Below are 22,541 nucleotides of genomic sequence, written 5' to 3' on the forward strand. Positions count from 1 at the left end.
TATGGTAAGTTTTTTTAAAATGTATTTAATTATATATAACACAAAAACATACTGCTCCTACTATAAAAAGTTTGTTCTGAAAGTAAAACTTTAAAAGGGAACTCATATATATATACTCTTATCTCACTTCCTACCTTGTTTTGAATGAGATCACTTTCATTCAAGTTTAAATGGAAAAATGAACTCATTTGCTCTTCCTTTTACAATTTCATCATTCAGTCTAAACTATTTCAGAATGATTCCTGAAATAATTTTCCTTTGAGCTACATCTTTACTAAGAGCAAAGATTGAAAGTAAAACCGAAAACCCAATTTAAAGTACTATTCCTTGTCAAAAAAGATAACCTTGCCACAGTTTCCCTGAAAAGCTTTGAAAAAGATTTCCTTTTTGTCCTTGGTTCCATCCTGCTACTCACCTCTTTCCCAATCCCCTTCTTGTAATGGGCTGAGGCTCGGGTTGATGCACTGAGGTCCCAAGCACATGAGGCTAAATAGTAATTGGGCCATACTCTATTAATATATAAGCTTGGAGAAAGAATGGCCCCCACCCACTCTTTGTGCAAGTCCTGATGTGTTGTATAGGAAATGATGATTTTGGTGGGTGGAGGCAGGGGAGTGGAAAAGGAAGGGGAAGGAGAGACTCTTCGCATTGCCATTGTGATGGCCTTTCAGCTCAGGTCTCTCTCTGCTAGCTGGCTTCCTGTTGCAGCTGCCCATATTGCTATCGCAATCTTTTTTCACCTCTTCACTTCAATAAAGATTGAAGATTTTTTTCCCTTAACCCGAATTCCTGACTCCAGCTGATTTTAAATACGCGATCATTACACCTTCTGCCCAGCTGATTGGTTCAGATGGTTAGAACAGGGTTAAAGTAGGCTGGTCACAAGGGGAAACACGAAGAGATTATGAATAAATTGCTAAAATCAACTGGGGAAAAATTCTAAAAAAGAACTACTCAGTGATTAAATCATATTATATATCTTCAAATACAAAGGATAATGTGCTTTTAAAAGTTAGTAAACAAATACTTAATGAGGAGCTACTATGTGCCAGGCACTGTGGTGCTAATGAAGCAGAGCTCACTCCCTACTGGGGAAAGGGGGAAGACAACATGCAAACACAAGCAAGCTCTGTAAAGGACAAACTGGAAATTATCAACAGAGAGAAGACATCAGAATTAAGAGGGTCTGAAGAAGGCTTCCTGTAGAAGGTAGGACTTGAAAGAAGTGAAGAAAACCAGGAAGTAGAAGTGGGAAAGGAGCATGGGGTGAATACAGCAAAAAATGTCGTCAGAAGATGGAGTACTTTATTCAAATAAACAACAAGATAAGAGTTGTTACTTATCTGGATAAATGATTATGGTAAAAATGCTCTAAATCATTATTGATCAGAGAAATGCAAATTAAGACAACTATGAGGTATCAATACACACCTTTCAGATTGGCTAAGATGACAGGAAAAGGCATGGATGAATGTTGTAGGGGATGTGGAAAAACTGGGACACTGATACATTGTTGGTGAAGTTGTGAATGGATCCAACCATTCTGAAAAGCAATTTGGAACTATGCTCAAAGAGTTATCAAACTGTGTATACCCTTTGAGCCAGCAGTGTTACTACTGGGCTTATATTCCAAAGAGATGTTAAAGAAGGGAAAGAGACTCATGTGCAAAAGTGTTTGTTACAGCCCTTTTTGTAGTGGCCAGAAACTGGAAACTGAGGGGATGCCCATCAGTTGGAGAATGGCTGAATAAGTTGTGGCATATGAATGCTATGGAATATTATTGTTCTGTAAGAAAGGACCAATAGGATGATTTCAGAGAGTCTTGGAGAGACTTACATGAACTGATGCTGGGTAAAATGAGCAGAACCAGGAGATGATTGTACATGGCAACAACAAGACTATAAAATGATCAATTCTGACGGACGTGACTCTCTTCAACAATGAGATGATTGATGTCAGTTCTAATGATCTTGTGATGGAAAGTCATCTGTACCTAGAGAGAAGACTGTGGGGACTGAGAGTGGCTCACCATAGTATTTTCACTTTTTTGTTGGTGGTGGTGGTCACCTGCATTTTGTTTCTTTCTCTTTTTTTTTCTTTCTTTTTTGATCTGATTTTTCTTGTGCAGCATTATAATTGTGGAAATATGTATAGAAGAATTACATACATTTAACATATATTGGATTACTTGCTAAAGAAGGATGGGGGAAAGTAGGAAGAAAAAAATTTGGAACACAATGTTTTGCATGAGGGAATATGAAAATTATCTATGCGTGTGTTTTGAAAAAAAAAGATATATATAAAAGAAGAATTGTATATGTTTATCCAATATTGGATTATCTGCTGTCTAAGTAAGAGAGGAGGTGGGGACGGAGGGAGAAAAATTTGGAATGCAAAGATTTTGCAAGGGTGAATATTGAAAACTATCTTTGCATGAATTTTGAAAAAGAAAAAGCTATTATCATAAAAACAATTAAAATACTGAATTACACACACAAAAATTATGTGATAGAATGTAAGACAGGAAACATGGGAAGTTTGAGGAGAGGAATGAGAGGAAAAGAGGCAAGTTAGAAAAAGCTCTGAATTTATTGAGTTTATTGAGTAGAATGGATGCATGGGGTGAAGACAGCAAAAAATGTCAGAACATGGAGTACTTTATTCAAATAAACATAAGAAAAGAGTCACTGGATAAATGATTATGGTAAAAATGCTCTAAATCATTATTGATCAGAGAAATGCAAATTAAGACAACTAGGAGGTATCAATACACACCTTTCAGATTGGCTAAGAGAACAGAAAAAGACATGGATGAATGTTGTAGGGGATGTGGAAAAACTAGGACACTATGCTTTAGGAAGACCAATCTGAAAACAAGGTGGAGGGTAGAATGGAGTGAAGAGACACTTGGGGCAGGCTATAGCAATGGTCCAGGTATGAGGTAAAAAGAATATGCACCATGGTTGTAGCAGTATTAGAGAAGAGAAGAATATATATGAGAGAGATGTTACAAAGTCAGAATTGACAGGATATGGGAGTGTCAGAGTCAGGAAATGAGGATGACATCTAGATTATAAGCCTAGGTTACAAATCTCTTAAAAATAGTCAAGAATTCAAAATTATAAATTATTTTTACAAACGTGGTAAAGCAATTTAATCACTGGCTTCTATATAATAGAAATTCCCCTGCAAAATATAAAATGAGAAAAAAAAAACCCCAGTATTTCAAAAGTACAATTCCATTATTAGAAAATCTATAAGTGGGGACATTACCTGGGTTCCACACTGAGAAAGTTGGGCAGTTTGACAAAATACAAGTCATTTCCTAAATCAGTGTTTACTTTGGGTATTTCCACTTCTATTCTGGTCTCCGGAATTGGTTCTTCTTCCTGCTGCTCCTGAGGCAACCCATTTTCATCCTAGTAAATAAATTATAGAACTGAAGAACTAAAAGGGATATGAAAGATCTAGTCTTTTCTTAGGTGTACATTAGGAAAACATAAAATATACCCTTTAGGGATGATGCAATACAAAGTATCCACAGATAGTACTAATTTTTTGATGCCTCATTTGTCAGACATTTAAAAACATTAGTTGTTTTTTTAAATTTTACTTATCTTGAATAAAATACTCAAACTTGAAAAAAATAAAAAAATTATTATTTTAATAAACCTTAATTAATTACATAATAATTAATTATGTAATTAATTAAAATTACATAAAATGAGTACCTCACAAACTGAGAGTTCATATTTGAGCTAAAGAAATGATAGCAAACATTCAGGTGAGCACTTTTAAATTCTCAATAAATTTGATAAGCATTATCACATTTGATCTTCAAAACAATCATGGAAGGTAAGCATGGTATTATCCACATTTTACTGAGAGGAAACCAAGGCTCAGAGAAGTGATGTGACTTGCCAAAACCACAAGGTTTGCAAGCAAGTATATGAGGTCAGTCTGACTCCAAGTTCTTCAGAGCTACAAAGCAGCATATTAAATTTACCATATCTACATACAGCGTTAACAATACAGCGCTAACAAATAGCTCTAAAATGCTAGAAGAGCTTCATTCTGGAAACGTGACGCTCTTTCTCTTCTCTGAATGTTTCTTCTCATGTAAACAAAATGTCCTTGTTTTAAACATACATCTCACTTGCATTCTTATTTTTTTTTAAAGACATCAAGTTAATATTACTGAAATGAAGGATACCTTAAATACAAGAATAAAAAGTATCTATAAGCAAAATATAGCATGAGGATAAATTTCACAATGCCTCAATTCACATTTGTTAAAATAAAACAACCAACAAAAAAACCAACCAGAGAATATTCTTGATCAAACTACCCATAAAGTAAAAGAATTGTTCACTAGGCTTTTGTATGTATAGATAGATAACCAGCAAGTTTTTCCTATACAAAGGAAGTTAATAATAATGATAATAATAACAACAATTATAATAGCTGGCATTTACATTTATACAGTATTATAAGGTTTGCAAAGTGTTTTATAAAAGATCTTATTTGATCCTGAAAACAAAAGTGGGAAATAATTGTTAGTATCTCCCCACTTCACATGAGGAAAATGAGGCAGGCAGAAATTAAATAACTTCCCCATTGCTACAAAGCTACTAAGTGCCTGAGGTGAAAGTTAAACTCAGATTTTCCTGAATCCAGATCCAGGATGCTTTCTTTTCACTGTGCAATCTAGCTGCATCATTCTCCTGGCAGAAGCCTAAGGGTATCCCTCAGAAATCCAAGGGATCAAATCCCAATCTCTCCTCTAGCCAGTTTTCTACTGTTACTGTGAGTCTGTGAGGAATCTTTGTTTCTACTAGAATAGAGATGGTGATAGAAGACAAACAAAAGAATCAGGATTCACAACAAACTTAGGAAGTCATGGTAGAATTCCTAATGTGGAATCTTTTATAAGGATACTATATTCTTTAGAGTGTTAAATTCCAAATTTCAAAAACTATTTCCCACTTTTAAACAATAATTAATGAGAAACACAAGTTTCTCCCTACTTGAGGTAGGAAGAATCCTAACCTCTAAATCAGGATGCACACATGATTTTATATGAATTTACAACTGATGTAATGTGATTTTGTGGTCCTCTGACCTTGGGGGGGGCTTCTGTTCTAATGGGTCAGTGGTCCTGGGTCTTCTGGCTTTGGAGTCTGCCTCAGGAAACTGTCTGATTCTGATCACTCCTTAGTCAGATAGCTTCTGGCCTCAGGACACTCTCACAGATCAAACTCCTGAGACAATAGTGAATAAGACCACTCCTCAGTTAATTGCTGACTGATAATCTGATCAGTAATAATCAAATTTCGAAGACCATCCTTAATTTATCTGGAAATTACTCTCTAACCCTACCCTGGATTATAGAATTAACAAGGCAATGATAGACTCCCAAGCCCTTGAACCATAGAAGCAGCATATCTATGGTAGAAGTTAGAAAAAATAAGTCTCTTTGGTTGTTTCTTTACTGCCCTTAGAATTCAGTCCAGCTACACCCAAAGAAAGAACACTGGGAAACAAATATGAACTATTTGCATTTTTTATTTTCTTCCCGAGTTATTTTTACCTTCTGAATCCAATTCTCCCTGTGCAACAAGAGAACTGTTCGGTTCTGCAAACATATATTGTATCTAAGATATACTGCAACATATCTAACATATATAGGACTGCTTGCCATCTAGGGGAGGGGGCGGAGGGAGGGAGGGGAAGAATCGAAACAGAAGCAAGTGCAAGGGATAATGTTGTAAAAAATTACCCTGGCATGGATTCTGTCAATATAAAGTTATTATTAAATAAAATTAAATTTAAAAAAAATTCAGTCCACTTAGTAATGTTATACAGTACTTTTAATAAAATTTTGCCCCTCGATTAGGAGATGGGTTCAAGCCTGTAAATTCTTTTGAGATACTTCAAGACACCAGTATGAGACTTTTGGGGTTCCCCTCCCCAACTTCAATAGTACCACTTGTCACACACTTGGTAGGAAGGCCAGAACCACCTAACATCCAAGAATATTCAACAAAGTCCTGAAGGCCAGGCATTGGTTCCATATAATCATAAGACAGAAAGAGAAGATTCTGGGCCTTAACCATAACCTTTTCTTTTAAAAACAGTTCCAGTTCAGGATAGATATTTACTCACAATGGGCTGTCCTGGAGTAGGTGGTTTGTCTTCCCCATCACTCCCTGAAGAAATATCATCTGCACCTCCAAATAAATCCATGGCTTCAGTATTATCTTCAATGAGTGGAAAAAAAAAACCAAAATCATCACTTTCCTGTAACTAAAGTTATATGGAACACAGTTCATTATGAACATATACGTGTATGTCATAAAATACCCCCAGATATGCACAAACCACGTGAAGGATTCCCTAAATATTTACAAAAGTTGTCATGGAGTCAGCTCACTAATGCTGGTTTGTTCAGTCAAGTCAAATATCCATTAAGCACCTACTGTATGCCACGCACTGTGATAATATGTGGGGGTACAAAGAAAAAGAAATGATGTCCCCTTTCAAGGAGTTCACATTCTAATGGGGGAGAGGTAAGAGGCAAACAATTATGTACAACCAAGATCTATCTCTAGGGCATTGTCCTAATAATACTAGGGTGTTATCTAGGGACCTGACAAGAGTGAAAAGATAATTATATTTAGCTTCACTAAAGAGAAGAAAGGCCAGGCAGGTGGAAAACAAAAAATGCAAAGTAATAATAACAACCAATATTGTAGAGGGCTTTGAAGTTAACAAAACAATTCACAATAATCCTACAAAGTAGATAGTATTAGTATTAGTTCCACAATTTACAGATGAAAAACTGAGGCTCAATGAAGATATGATTTACCTATACTCACCTATATGACCACATTTATCATCTCATGTAGTCTTTACAACAACTCTTTGAGTTGGATATGGCAGATATCATTCCTATTTTTCAAAAGGAGAAGTAACAAGACTAGTAAGTGGGGGAACCAATACTCTTGACAAAGTCTTGGGACCCTTTGTCCCAAATTGTTTCCATTTACAGCGTGTTATATGCTGCCAGATCCACTCCTAATTAAGGGCTATAAATTCATAGTAGCATTGCATGCTAACAGATATGCCTCATACTCCTTCAACTACCAATGTCAAATTGCAATTGAACTTTCAGTTAATCAATCAATAAGGATTTAAGGGTCTGCTATGTGTCAAGCACTATCCTAAGCAGCAGGGACACAAAAACACAAGTGAAATAATCCCTTCCCCTAAGAGGCTTATATTCTAAAGAAGAAACATTACCATATTTTACACACATATAAAGAATCTACAAAATTAATACAAGGTATTTTTGGGAGAACATCCAGAATAAGTGTAGCTTTTCAAATTATGTTAATTAATATATTAATCAAAATTCTTTGGTGTTAATTTGATATCCTGAGTAAATTACAGTTTTTAAAACAATTACCTTTTTGTCCTTCTTCATTATCACTATCAGCTTCTGAATCTGAGGCTATTGCTTTCTTTCGCTTCATCCGTAAAACTTCATCCTCACTATCACTGCCTCTTGCAGATTCTACAGAAAGTACAATTACGAATTCATCATAAAAATAACTTCTCAGTTTTAAGTAATTTAAAAAACAACTTACATTAGCATTTTAATCATGATAAGATTCAAAGAAAGCAAAATAATGACTATTCCTATTTAAAAGTAAATTGATAAAAGAGGTTAATTTCATTCTAATCATACTTTCCCAGAGCTATTATTTATCCAGAGTACTTTTATACTTCAAAAAATATGTGATTTAATGTATATATTTCAACCAATGAAGATAATAACCTTTCACAAGCTATAGAGGGGCAAATTTCAGATGCAGAGTTCCCCTAATCATAGCAAGGCTGAAAGACGGCTTTATCAGCACAAAGCTTTGTTTTTGTTGGCTCTGTCAGATCTTATGCTTTGGTGACAAAACCTTTTGAGAAATCAGCCTCATCTCCACCCCAAAATATCAAACCCAATCTCATAAGAGTAAGACATTAGAAAGATCATTTCATTTATTTTGTCATCTCTGATGGGAAAAGTGTGCTAGCAAATGTTTGCCATAAGTAAGTCAATTTTAATGCCAGAAAAGATCAGAATTTAAGAATATCTCAAAGGACCGTACTGCATTAGTATGCTTAGTTTTAGTATTCACAAAGTAAATAAACCCAAAATAGTAGAGTTTTATTTACTTTATGAATAAAATCCAAAATAGTAGGATTTTTTTTAAAATTTCAAAATAAAATTTATACTACATGTGTCAACTGGTCTTTCTAGCCATAAAACATTTTATTTGCATAAAATTTGTGATGAAAGTTTAGCACAAATAACTTAACAATAAAACACACCTTTTCCTTTTAGTTACTTTATAATAAATATGAATTGTCTGCTCAACCCACCCAAGGAAACGAATGAGAAAAATACCTTCAAATAAATCCAAGTATTTATAGCAGCACTTTCATAGTGGCAAAGAAATGGAAACAAAGTACAAAACCATCAATTAGGAAAATGATTAAACAAAATTGTAGCATAGGAATGTGATGAAACATCACTGCATCATTATAATTTTTTTTTTTTTTTTTTGCTGAGGCAATTGGGATTAAGTGACTTGCCCAGGGTCACAGAGCTAGGAAGTATTAAGTGTGTGAGAACACATTTGAACTCAGGTCCTCCTGACTTCAGGGTTGGTGTTCTATCCACTGAGCCACTAGCTGTCCCCATCAGTGCACTATTAAAAATAGACATATGATAAATGAAGTAGAACAGGAAAAGATGCATGAACTGATAAAAAGTAAACAAAACCATGAAAATAGTATATATAAGGACTACATACTGTAAATAAAAGGAACAACAACAAAACAATCAAAATTGAATGCTCTAAAATTATTATGACTAAGCTTGGCCTCAAGAAAGGTTCATTTACCCATGAGAATGCACCTACACCGCTAGTATTCCTAGGCAGGAAATTATAAATGCAGATCATCATACATAATGTTGAACTCAGTTTTGCTGAATTTTTTTCCTTGAAAAGTTTTTAAATTTTTTTAGGGCTCTAGGGAAGGAAGGGAAAGACAACTAGAGAAATGTAAAAACAAAACATCAAAATAAAAATTTTCTAAGATATGTATTTATTCTTTCCTTTTCAGATCTGTTCATGTTTATATAAAAAGCGTTTGCACTAGATCACATAAAGATAAAAGTCAATAGGTATTAGAGAATATACTACTCTTCTCCTTCTCCTCAACTTCTGAATCTTTTGACAATGGAAATTTTGCTTTGGGATAATTGCAAGTTTTCTAGTAGCAAATTTGAAGTATTTAAGAGTAACTGCTGCCTGTCAAAGAATTGTAAATAACTCAATTAAGTATTGTCTTCTTATTTTAAATGCAAATAGCACAAAATCAGATATCCTTATTTAAAAAAAAAACACAAAACACTATTCTTTGAACAAGAAAAATAAAGTCCTTTTCATAAAGGTTTATTCACTATAGTTACAAGACATTTGTCAATAGCACTGAAATATAGCTAGGTGACAATGGATACAACAATGGACCTGTAATCAGGAAAATCTGAGTTCAAATCCAGACTTAGGTGCTTACTAGCTGTATGACCCTGGGCAAGTTACATAACCTGTTTGCTCGGCTTTCTCACTGCTAAAAGGGCAAAAATAATGGTACCTACTTCTCAGGGAAGTGGTGAAGATAAAATGACATATTAGTTGTAGATCACTGAGCATGGTGCCTGGCACATAATAAACACTTAATTCCTTCCTCGATATCATATAACAGAGTGTTTAAAATGGGCCATAGCTACAAAGTATATTATATCCACAATCAATAAATATTATTGAATAAGGAAAATATCATATTAACTTCAAGTATTTTCCTTCAATTATTTTTACTTTCAGATCAAGAAGGTAGCACATTTTCAGTGATGTTAATCATGACATTAATCAACTTTCCCTAGAACACATTTAGTTAATATTTACTAAGCAAACATTTTCTTCAATGGACACCACTAGCCAACTTAGATTTATGAGCTTCTCTTTAAACTCCATCTTATTACAATCTTATATACTAAACTATTGAAATGAACAAATGCCTCTTTTTTACAACTTTCCTATTAAAAATCTCTTTTCAACATCTATTTATTTTAAAAACTTCTTTCTACTATATCGGCTCATTCACTAACAAATGGGGGAAAAAAACAATGAAGTATTAAAAGGTACAAAAAGTAGGCTAGATAAGAGAGAAGGCAAAGGTAAAGAATTTTGAGAAGAAAAGTCAGAGATGGAAAGCAATGTACATTATTATACTTCTAATTAACATTTCACCCATAACAAATAAAGTACACACCTGACTTATGGTCTTGTTCCTCTTCATCATCCGACCGTCTGTGCTCTTCATCAGAGACCTGTGGCCTTTCATCATCAGAATTTTGCATTTTTTCCTCATCAGAGGCCTGTGGTCTTTCTTCATCATCCGAATTCTGCAGCTTCTCATCATCATTGTCAGAGGCTGCTGGTCGTTCATCATCAGAATTGGCCATCTTTTCTTCTTCAGAGAGCTGTAATCTCTCATCATCTGAAATCTGAGGCCTCTCATCATCATCTGTGTTCTGCATTTTTTCATCATCATCAGAATTCTGCAGTTTATCGTCATCAGAAATTTGTGGCCTCTCATCATCAGAATTTTGTATTTTCTCATCATCTGACTGATCACTTTTATCTTCTCTATCCCACTTTTCATCATCTGAATGCCCTTTTTCAGAACCTTCAGCCTCTGATTGATGGCTCCCTCCATCTGACCTATGGTCTCCATCTTCATCCTCATGAGGAGTTTCTGATCCACTGTGTTGATCAATATCTGACTGGTCATTTTCTTCATGATCAGAATGCCCAGAAATCTCCGATCGATTATCTGACCTTTCAGAGTGGTTATCACTCACATTGTGATGAGAAAGTCCCTCATCTTCACTGTCATCCCCAAACAGTTCCTTGTTACTCGGCTTCACTGAATCTTCTCTGTCATCCCCCTCACTGTCACTTCCAGAGGGATTACTACCAGAGGCAGCATTCTCATGATCAGAATCAGATCCAGATTCAGAATCAGAATCTAACAAATAAAGAAATTACATACACATTATTATGCCAGCAAACGTAAGCAAATCTAAATATCAATATTCAAATACCTTTTCCTCTTTTAATGAGTACCAAAACATATGTTTTTCACCAGAGCAAAGATGAATTAGGAGAAAAAAAGGCATAATAAGCTCCATTTCATCTCCAAATAAAATTTTTCCAAACAGATCTAGAAAATATACTAAAAAGAAAAGATTCTGAGAAGATAGTGGAATGGGTCAGAAAATTCTAAGCTCTCCAGGTTTTCCCCACAAACAAGACAAAATTTCATCTCAGGGAGAACATAGAACAGCTAAAAGCAAATAGGAGTTGAGGCAGAAGAGTGGTCTTTTCATGTACAATGAAAAATATCCTAAGAAAGATACCAGGAAGAAAGTTTGGCCCCTGAGAAGTTTAAACACCTCCAAGCTACTTCCTCTGAAACAACAAGCTCAATTTTATAGTTACTATGTGAAAAGGGAAGACCAGAATTCATCTTCAGAGGAAGATACTGAAGTTAAAAAATTTAAGTCTTTCCTATTCCCAAAGAGTAATCTTAAATGGTTACCTTCCCAGGAAGAATTCATAGAAGAACTCAAAAAAGTTTGCAAAAAAATTTTTTAGATAAATGAAATGAGAACACTACAAAGAAAAATGGAAAAGAAATGAGATATGAAAGAAAGAATTAGAAATAGGATTAGCAGAGTTCAACAGGAGAGGTACAAAACCTTGCCCAAGAAACTTACTCCCTGAAAATTAGAAGAAACAAACATAAGCTAATGACTCTATGAGATAATGAAAATTATAGAAAAAGTCCAAAAAACTGAAAAAAAAAAAAAAAAAGAAAGAAAAGAAAATGTAAGATACAATCAATCCTCAGCATTTCCATGGTTAATTTTTGTGAGATCAGGCATCTGGCATGACTTGATTAGCAATCTCATTTTCATTTTAGTGTTGGCTCCAAAAATAAGAGGCTCAATGAACAAGTTTGTGGAGCAAGTTGGTCACCTTACCATTGTAAAGAGCTCCCCATGCATATTTTCATTGTTTGCTGATATCAAACCACCTTTGTTAAACTTCCATGTTCTAAGACCCTTAAGAAACTCAAATGGCTCAAAAAGCAGATGCAACAATGAATCTTTTCAAGCTAGTACATCTTCCACAATGTCTAACACCAGGCAGGAAGGACAATGAAGTGATGTCAAAGGCACCTTCCAAGTCCACTAAAATCCCAGCAAATTCTCCCTTTGCTTTTGGAAGAAAACCAAGATAGAAAGGTCTATAGTAGTATAACACAGAGTAAAATGACCTCACACTGCCATCTGACACAGGCACCTTACCTGAAGGTAAGATTCAGGTTATAAAATGTTTTAGTTTTAAGAATGCTATGTGCTATACAATATTTATGGTACTATAAATTTCAGGTGGAAATGCGAAAAATATTAAGTGAATATACTCTGAAATCTTTTTTTAAAATTGTGACGTTACTCTCCCTCCCCTCTCCCTCCCCCACAAAATCACAGAATTCAAGGAAATTACTAAGAAGAAAAATGTTTTGCACTAATTTCATTTTGTGTACTGCATTTTATGGATTATTTCAGGCTACTATGTAAGGAAAAGAGTGTTTTATCAGAATTAATGTTTTACTATTAAGAATTGCATGCAATACCCTTTAATCCAGCAGTGTCACTACTGGGTCTGTTTCCTCAGAAAGATAAAAGAATGTGCAAAATTATTTATAGCAGCCCATTTTGTAGTGGCAAGGAACTGGAAATTGAGTTGATGCCTATTAGTTGGGGAATGGCTGAATAAATTATGATTTATTGTGAAAAATGCTGAAAAGTTGAATTTTCTGCATCTATTGAGATGATCATATGGTTTTTGTTAATTTGGTTATTGATATAGTTAATTATGCTAATAGTTTTCCTAATATTGAACCAGCCCTGCATTCCTGGTATAAATCCTACTTGGTCATAGTGAATTATCTGGGGATGATTTTCTGTAATCTTTTTGTTAATATTTTATTTAGGATTTTAGCATCAATATTCATTAGGGAGATTGGTCTATAATTTTCTTTCTCTGTTTTCACTCTATCTGGTTTAGGTATCAGTACCATGTCTGTGTAATAAAAGGAATTTGGTAGGACTCCTTCAGTCCCTATTTTTTCAAATAGTTTATATAGCATTGGAGTTAATTGTTCTTTAAATGTTTGGTAGAATTCACATGAAAATCCATCTGGTTCTGGGGATTTTTTCTTAGGGAGTTGATTAATAGCCTGTTCTATTTCTTTTTCTAAGATGGGACTGTTTAATCAATTTACTTTTTCCTCTGTTAATCTGGGCAAGCTATATTTTTGAAGGTATTCTTCCATTTCATTTAAGTTATCGAATTTATCCAACATCCATTCCTAATAAAAATATTTGTGAGTACAGGAATAAATGGACTTTTCCTTAAAATAATCAGGAGCATATATTTAAAACCGTCAGTAAGCATCATATGTAATGGGGATAAACTGGAATCTTTCCCAGTAAGATTAGAAATGAAACAAGGTTGCACTATCACCATTATTATTTAATATTGTATTAGAAACGTTAGCTTAGGCAATAAGAATCCAGAAAGAGATTAAAGGAATTAGAGTAGGTAATGAGGAAACCAAATTATCACTGTTTGCAGATGATATGATGATATACTTAGAGAACCCAAGAGATTCTATTAAAAAGCTTTTTAGAAATAATTCACAACTTTAGCAAAGTTGCAGGATACAAAATAAATCCACAGAAATGCTCAGCATTTTTATACATCACCAACAAAATCCAACAGCAAGAGATACAAAGAGAAATTCCATTCAAAATAACCGTCAATAGCATAAAATATTTGGGAATCTATCTACCAAAGGAAAGTCCAGAATTATATGAGCAAAATTATAAAACACTTCCCACACAAATAACGTCAGATTTAAATAATTGGAAAAATATTAAATGCTCTTGGCTAGACCAAGCGAATATAATAAAGATGACAGGAAAAAATAATGATGAATGTTGGAGGGGATGCAGGAAACCTGGGACACTGATGCATTTGTTGGTGGAGTTGTGAACAAATCCAACTATTCTGGAGAGCAATCTGGAATTATACCCCAAAAGTTATCAAACTGTGCATACCCTTTGATCCAGAAGTGCTACTACTGGGCAGAAGGGAAAGGGATCTGTATGTGCCAAAATGTTTGTGGGAGCCCTTTTTGTGGTGGCTAGAAACTGGAAAATGGATGCCCAACAATTGGAGAACGGCTAAATAAATTATGGTATATGAATGTTATAGAATATTATTGTTCTATAAGAAATGACCAGCAGGGCTGAATACAGAATAGGCCTGGAGAGAATTACATGAACTGATGCTGAGCGAAATGAGCAGAACCAGGAGATTATTATATACTTCAACAACAATACTGTATGAGGATGTATTCTAACAGAAATGGATATCTTCAACAAAGAGAAGATCTAATTCAGTTCCAACTGATTAATGATAGACAGAATCAGCTACAGCCAGAGAAGGAACACTGGGAAATGAGTGTGAACAGTTTACATTTTTGTTTTTCTTCTCAGGTTATTTTTACCTTCTGAATCTAATTCTTCCTGTGCATCAAGAGATCTGTTTGGTTCTGCACACATATATTGTATCTAGGATATACTATAACATATTTAACATGTATAAGACTGCTTGCCATCTAAGAGAGGGGGTGGAGGGAGGGAAGGGAAAAGTTGGAACAGAAGTGAGTGCAGGGGATAATGTTGTAAAAAATTACCCAGGCATATATTCTATCAGTAAAAAGTTATAATAAAAAAAAGTTGAGTTTCCACAGATTTTGCAAGCTTTCAAGTAATATAGGACAGTGGCTACCACTGACCAAGAGGTTTTCAGAATGTGAGAGGTTAAGGAAAGTTAGAATTCACAGAACAATCATGTGCTCAATAGAAGCCTTAAGCAAACAAGGAATTGGGGAGCTAGGAAAGTACAGATAGATTCAGCCAATCAGAAAGTCTTATGGTTTTGATAAAATCACAAATCTACAATAATAACCAACCCAGCCCAAACTAGTTAGGGTCAATGACCTGACGACCAAATTACAATTGTGCCTGTTTAATAGGCTATTTGAATATTAAATAACACATATTAAATAATATAATGAGGTAAGGGGAACATGTTTTTACATATTTAGGGGGAAACATGTAGTGGGCTTATTAGAAAGATTATAACCAGGAAAGAATGGACCAATCTGCTTTCTGAAGGGGCTGCACCAACTAACAAGTATAAAGCTTCTCCCAATTTCTGTGCTCAGTGCTCCTTCTTGGAGAAGAGGAGTGGAGTCCGCTTCTGGCTGGAAACATTAAAATGAATCCTTAAGATTTTTCTTTAATAAATTTTGCTCTATATCTGATTTTCAGTGTCAAGAGTGTATTTCTAATAATATGAATGTAATGGAATATTATTGTTCTATAAGAAATAAGGAGCAGCCAAAAAGTTATCAAACTATGCATACCCTTTGATCCAGTAGTGTTTCTACTGGGCTTATATCCCAAAGAAATCTTAAAGAAGAGAAAGGGAACTGTATGTGCACGAATGTTTGTGGCAGCCCTCTTTGTAGTGGCCAGAAACTGGAAACTGAATGGATGCCTATCAATTGGAGAATGTCTGAATAAATTGTAGTATATGAATGTTATGGAATATTATTATTCTGTAAGAAATAACCAGCAAGATGATTTCAGAAAGGCCTGGAGAGACTTAGATGAATTGATGCTGAGTAAAATGAGCAGGACCAAGAGATCATTATATATTTCAACAACAATACTATATGATGATCAATTCTGATAGACCTGGCCATCTCCAGTAATGAGATGAACCAAATCAGTTCCAATAGAGCAGTAATGAAATGAACCAGCTAAACCCAGCGAAAGAACTCTGGGAGATGACTATGAACCATTATATAGAATTCCCAATCCCAATTTTTGTCCGCCTACATTTTTGATTTCCTTCACAGGCTAATAGTATACTATTTCAAAGTCCGATTCTTTTTGTACAGCAAAATAACTGTTAGGACATGTATACTTATATTTTATTTAATTTATACTTTAACATATTTAACATGTATTGATCAACCTGCCATTGTGGGGAGGAGATGAGGGGAAGGAGGGGAAAAATTGGAACAAAAGGTTTGGCAACTATCAATGCTGTAAAATTACCCATGCATGTAACTTGTAAACAAAAAGCTATTAAGAAAGAAAGAAAGAAGGAGCAGCTTGACTTAGAAAGAGAGGGAAGGAGGGAGCTAGGAAGGAAAAAAGAAAAAAATGTCCAAAAGGCAGTAGGTGATATAATACTGAAGCTCAAGGATGAGGCTGGGGTTTCTATAGAGATCTATGGCTATTTGCATAGAGAAAATAAAACTCATGAGAGCTAGTAAGGTCATCAAGTTAGAGAAAATAGAGATGAGAACCTTGGGAAACACCCAAAATTAAGGGGCAATGATATGGATGATAAACCAGCAAGAGCTGTCAAGACAGGTAGGGAAAGAACCAAGCAAAAGAACCAGCCTCATGAAAACTGAGTGAGGAGAGCATCCAAAAGGTAATTATCAGTATCAAATACATCAGAGAAGTCCTCTAAAGGGGTGAGAACTAATAAAAGACAATCAAACATGAAAACTTTAGTTGAGTGATGGGATCCACAGCTACACTGCAAAGGTTTAAGGAGTGAATAAGAGAGAAATCGGAGGAAATAAATGTTGACAGCCTATTCTAGAAATTATTTCTAGTTAGTTAGAATAAATGACTGAATGAATGAAGTATTTAAGCACTTACTAAGTTAGAAGCACTGTGCTAAGGGCTAGGGATACCAAACTGAAAAGAGAGACCAGGCTCTCAAAGAGGTCACATCTATTGGAGGAACAACATACATGGAAAGTTTTGGCTCCCAGTCAGCTGGAAAGACCCTGTGGTCCTTAAGGGTCAGTAGCAAAGCAGATAGTAATATCTCGGCTTTAATATCATTTCAGTTGATGAAAGTTTCCATTTCTGATGTCGACCATTGGACAGTGCTAAAGGTTTTGGTGATAAGATTTTTTTTATTTACATTTGATTCTGTACTCAAGGCATCCACTGAAGCTGAGATGCAACAAAGTGCAGATCAATGTCCTGTTGCTTTTGCTAACTCAGGCCTAAAACTAATGAGATTCTCTAGCAGAAAACAGGTTCTCCACAGCCAGACTCACACCAACCACAGGTAGAGTCATCAATTACAGCAAAGTTCACTTACCTTGGCAGTATACTTTCCAAGGACATAAAGATGATGAGGTTGATACACACATTGCCAAAGCTAAGTTTCTGGGGGGTTTCCAGAAGGAAAGGGCAGGAGAAAAGTGGTATTAGGCTGAATGTCTGCAGAACCGTTGTGCTGACCCCACTGCTATACGCTTGTGAAACCTGGACCGTATATCTGCACCATATCAGGAAACTGAATAATTTTAGGAATATTCTGAAGATGATCTGGTGAGATACGGTACCAGATACTGAGGACCTCAGTGTCTTGGCCAAGCATTCAAAATCTACTACAGAGAGCACAACACCAATAGAATAGACATATTGTTCAAATGCTAAATGTTCATCTATCTAAAAGACATGGAGAACTCAGAGGAGGCAAGTGCTCATATAAAGGCCAGAAGATTCTGTATAAGGACATTCTCAAGATTTCTGAAGAACTTCAGAATTAATTATGTAAAACACAGAAGACACTGGCAAAAAACAGCCCATCGTGGCTTGCCTGCATCAAAGAAGGCATTGGGTTCTAGAGCAAAGCAGAATTACAGTAGCTAAAAAAAAAACAGTGACATGTATGAATTTAGAGATATTTCCATTCTAGATGTTCATGAGGACTATATGTGTTTGAAATGTGGTAGAGTACTCCAAGTTCATTGTTTCAGGTTCTGGCCCAAAACATCTTCTTGTAAGATCAGATCAATAATCTATCAACTCTAATGAGTTAGCAGTTTGTAAAGATTCCAACAGTTCACATTTGTCCAACTCACAGTTGGAGACCCTTTACCTTGACTCCAACATAGTGATGTCATTTTGGTCTTCTGAGAACAAAGGACAACAATCAATGATGTAATAAAGGATTCTTGTTCAGATATGTGTTAGCTTCTGGGATATTATGATTCTGTGCTAAAGATTTGGAAGTGATTTGAATAAAGAGTATAAGGGAAGTCAAAAGAGTTTAATTAAGATCACCAAAATAGTAGAGAAAAAAAATCAGAAGGGCATGGAAGTCGGTATTGGAAGATATCTGAGTGACATGAATAAGCAAATGAACCAGCAAGAGATAAGAGAAGGAAAAGTCAAACAAGTAAGAACGAAGAATCAAGTCATAAAAGCCAAATGTGACAGAAAGGAAAAAATCTTTAGAAGGAAGGAATAGTCAGGAGTGTCAAATGTCACACAGAAAGAACAAGGAGAATAAGGACCAAGAACAGATCACCTCACAAGAGTAGCTCCATCCCTACACACTTTTATCCATGCTGAAATTTCAACATATTTTCAATATACCCCTTATTCTATCAACTACTTATTCTCCTTCTACCTAAGCAGAGCTCTTTCAAATGAAAGCTTCCTGATTCGGACTCCATTGACACAATCACCATTTATTAAGCACTTTTGTATCAGGAAACATGCTCCAGACCACAAAAACAGTATCTCTGATTTCAAAGCACTTATATACTTATTTAATCAGGTAACAACATTCACACATCTAAATAAATGCAAAATAAGTGAAATGTAATAGGGACTGGGTAGACATTAGCAACTACTATTATAAAAAATATATATATCCTGTTAAATGCAACTTGAGCTGAGCTTTGAAGAAAGATGGGGATTTTATGAAGCTTAAATAAAGAGGGAGTAAATTCCAGGCTTGAGAAATAGGAAGCAAAGAAATGGGAAGTGGAACATCATATTTGAAGAACAAGGTCGTCGGGTGAGCTAGACCAGAGAGCTCATGAAAGGGAGAAACTAGAAAGTTCAGTTGAAACTGAAATTCCAGGGACACCTCTATGTCATAATGAATAGTCAGAAAAAGACTCCTACCACAGTTTTACATCTCTAATTCTCTATCCCAGTAAAATTTAAGTCTCAGTAAAAAGAAAGTCTCAGTCCTTTCCCTGAAAGTTAGGGCTTTAAATGTAAAAACAAATTAATAATATTTTATTCCATAGTAGGCAATCAGGAGGTCCTGGAGCTTTTTAAGAAGAGGTTTCTGTTGTTTGTCCTTCATTCTAGAACAGGACTATGAAATCAGGGAAATGATGCCATGAATTGGATTTAAGTGAGAGAAGGCACCTGCCTCATTTCCCCTCCAGAGCCATCTAGGTACAGTGGCCAGACACAGATCAAGGCGACTGGAGACAGCTCTGGATATAGTGGGAGACTTTGGTCTTTTGAGCTAAGATCTTTAACATGTCAGATTGACAGAAACCACAACTCTTATCCCTCCATTTATCCATTTATTTAAATTATTTAGATTTTTTTTTTTAAACTAGATGAAAGAAATGATTCTTTAAGCCTTGGCCAAATCCATGCCTTAGAAATGTGAACAAGGAAGCTATTTGGAGGACTGAGTGGAGAAGGAAGAGAGTAGGCACAAAAGGGCCAACTAGGAAGCCCCTTCAATAGTCCCAGTGAGAAGTAATGAGGTCCTGGACTGAAGAACAAACAGGACATTGTAATATTCTCCTACACATGCCCTTAAAGCTCAAATAATCTCTAGATATGTCCCTTCTCTTTCTCCCATAAATCTCCTGGCTCCATCCATCCCTTTTCTTCTCCCACAAATCTGCCTCCATCCTTTCTCTTCTCCCACAATCACAAATCTGCTTTCTCCATCCATTCCCTGTCTTTCTCCCTATCTCAATCTCTAAATCCTCTACCCATATTCCCCATATTTAAATAGTCAACCTAACATCAAACAGCTTCCATCCCGATTCCTTCATCATCTGGCCCTGGCGAGAAAGCCCCTCACCCATTTCCGCTATGTAGTCCCCCAACAATGTTGGGAACCCAACCCCGCTCCTTCAGGTGCCGGGCCCCCACCCCACCGCAGTTGACCCTGACCATACTCGTTGTAAACAGCGTCGAGTTCTCATCTATACTCCCCCCATCTTCTCCCCTCCCCACCGTTAGGAGCTGATCAGGGCCACTAGGGGGGTAGGGGAGGGTCCGGCCGGATCAAGAAGTTTTCACCTCCGGCCTCTTCGACTCGGGATGCATCCCCGCCACAGGCGATCGCGGGAGGGCTCTGGCCGGAGGCTTCAGAGGAGGAGTATTAGAGGAATAGGCCCCGACAGCCGAGGGGCTCTCCCCCTTTCCCACACCGTGCTGGCGCTCAAGTCCTCCCGGCCTATCCCCACCTTCCTCAAACATCTAAGCAGCAGTCCCAGCCCGACCTTTGCGGTCGATGTCGCTTTCCACGTCGCTCCCGAACAGATCCTCCATGTCCGCCATCCTTAAGCCCCAGCAGCCGGTGCCTAGCTTTCTTTACGGCAAGAAACCGGCGCGCCTCACGACACTGTCGCAAAAAGCATAGCTAGGCAAATAGAGCATTTCTTCTCCCTCCCCCTTGATCCGCCTTCCGCGCCAGCCCCGCCCCAAGTCTCCAAGAATGGAAGGAGAGGCATAAGTGGGAGGGACTTGCGTGGGTGGGCGGGGCTCCTCTGGTGGGAGGAGCTATGCGGAATGGACTGCCCTAGTTGGCTAGAGTTGGGGAATAAACGAGGTCACCGTGATGCGATGCCAAGTTGAAAATCCTTTGTTTCTACTTTTATTGAGTTTGGTTTTCGTCTTAGGAAAAACTTGGTATTGCTGCGATATACTAACACATTTCTGATTCAGGACACTAATAACTAATGACTCTTTATAAAAGTTAATTAAAAGACATTATTTAAAACTTTTAGCTCATTTGATCAGTTCAGGGAGCAATTAAGGTCAAGGATGGGCGAGGTATCCTGCATAGGCCAGTTCCGCTTGCCAGATTTTAGATGTGGGGCAAATTACAGTGTGGAAAAGGAGGAGTCTTGGACTGACTGGTCCCTTCTGACTGTTCAAATAAATACAAAATGACTATTTTCCTAACGGTTCTTGCTCAAGGGAGCTGATGAAACTGTCCAACAAGCTCTGTCCTGTCCCGTGGCCATGGACACTCATCCCTAACGATAACCAGATGGCTTCCTGGGGTTATAAGGATTTGGTTAAGAGAAGTTAAAATTGATTATCACAGGCCTGAGAGAAAATGCTTATTTTATGGTATTCCAGAAAGATTTTCATATATAATATGAGCATTTCATAGGTTCATAGAGTGGAGCCATTGTTTTTCAACTATCTACGGAGAGGGAAATTAAGGCACCAAGAGATTAAATGACTAGCCCTAAATCAAACTACACATCCACAAATTAGCCAGTTATCAAGCATTTATTAAAATAGTACCTACTCTGAACTAGACATGGCTAAACACAGGTAAACAAAGACAGGTAAAAAACAACTAGAGCCAGGTCCTCTGGATCCCAAAACCCAGCTTTTGACAAAATCATTTGCCCTCTCCGGGATTCAGTCTCTCATAAAGAAACATATCTAAAAAACAGGAAATCTAACATCCTGTCTGTTCCAAGAATCTTGAGGGTCGATGATCTGTTCAGCAGCAAAAGGAAAAATCTTAGACTGGAGAAACAAAAGAAATTTAAAATTAAGATATTAAGATCCATTTCTAATTGTAGACTAGTCAGAGATATGGATAAGACTATTTCTAAACTTTAATACAATCAATGGGAAAACAATTTATTAGCTTTTGATTTTAGGCACTTTACAAAACAAACAGGAGACATGTAGATTTGTACAGATGTATACAAGTAAAATGGACATTATGGTTCAGTGAAAAGATGGCCAGATTTTGGATTGGAACCCTGAGCCTCTGAATCCAAATGAAAAGGCACAGAGAAAGGACCTACCTTGGTTTTTTTTAAGCTCATATCTTAAAGGAAGGTCTTAATAAATCATTTTATAATATGAAATATAATATTCTAAATGTATACATTATATTATGTAATTTGTCACAGCATCTTTTGAAGAAATTTCTAAAAAAGCAATTAAGTATATATATATATATATACACTTCAACACCCAATATTATTGTGCTAATAAGTTTCAATTGAAAATTGGCCAGAGTAAGTTCATCCTTCCCTCTATTCTGACTAGAAAGCATAATGGTTGACCCTCTATTACAATTTTAAAATTTCACTTATTTCTGTATCTTCTTGGATATTATTGTTTAGATGATATGCTAGTAAAATG

General features: G+C 36.1%; 1 protein-coding gene across 2 annotated transcripts in view; it reads right to left on the reverse strand.

Annotated features, from left to right (window-relative positions):
- Positions 1-20,784, reverse strand: part of LEO1 (LEO1 homolog, Paf1/RNA polymerase II complex component) — a 54,814-nt gene extending 34,030 nt beyond the window's left edge. The window contains exons 1-5 of one of the 2 annotated variants that reach the window (XM_051980663.1): positions 20,645-20,768; positions 10,397-11,155; positions 7,470-7,577; positions 6,167-6,261; positions 3,275-3,420 (exon numbers count right to left, since the gene is read on the reverse strand). In XM_051980663.1, the coding sequence (XP_051836623.1) occupies positions 3,275-3,420; positions 6,167-6,261; positions 7,470-7,577; positions 10,397-11,155; positions 20,645-20,702 (1,166 nt within the window). In that variant the 5' untranslated portion in view covers positions 20,703-20,768. Of the gene's footprint in view, positions 1-3,274; positions 3,421-6,166; positions 6,262-7,469; positions 7,578-10,396; positions 11,156-20,644 lie in introns of both variants that reach the window. The other variant, XM_051980664.1, reaches the window with a different exon arrangement.
- Positions 20,785-22,541: the final 1,757 nt, after the last annotated feature.

Source organism: Antechinus flavipes, chromosome 2 (genome assembly GCF_016432865.1).
Source record: "Antechinus flavipes isolate AdamAnt ecotype Samford, QLD, Australia chromosome 2, AdamAnt_v2, whole genome shotgun sequence".
Classification (NCBI taxonomy): Eukaryota; Metazoa; Chordata; class Mammalia; order Dasyuromorphia; family Dasyuridae; genus Antechinus; species Antechinus flavipes.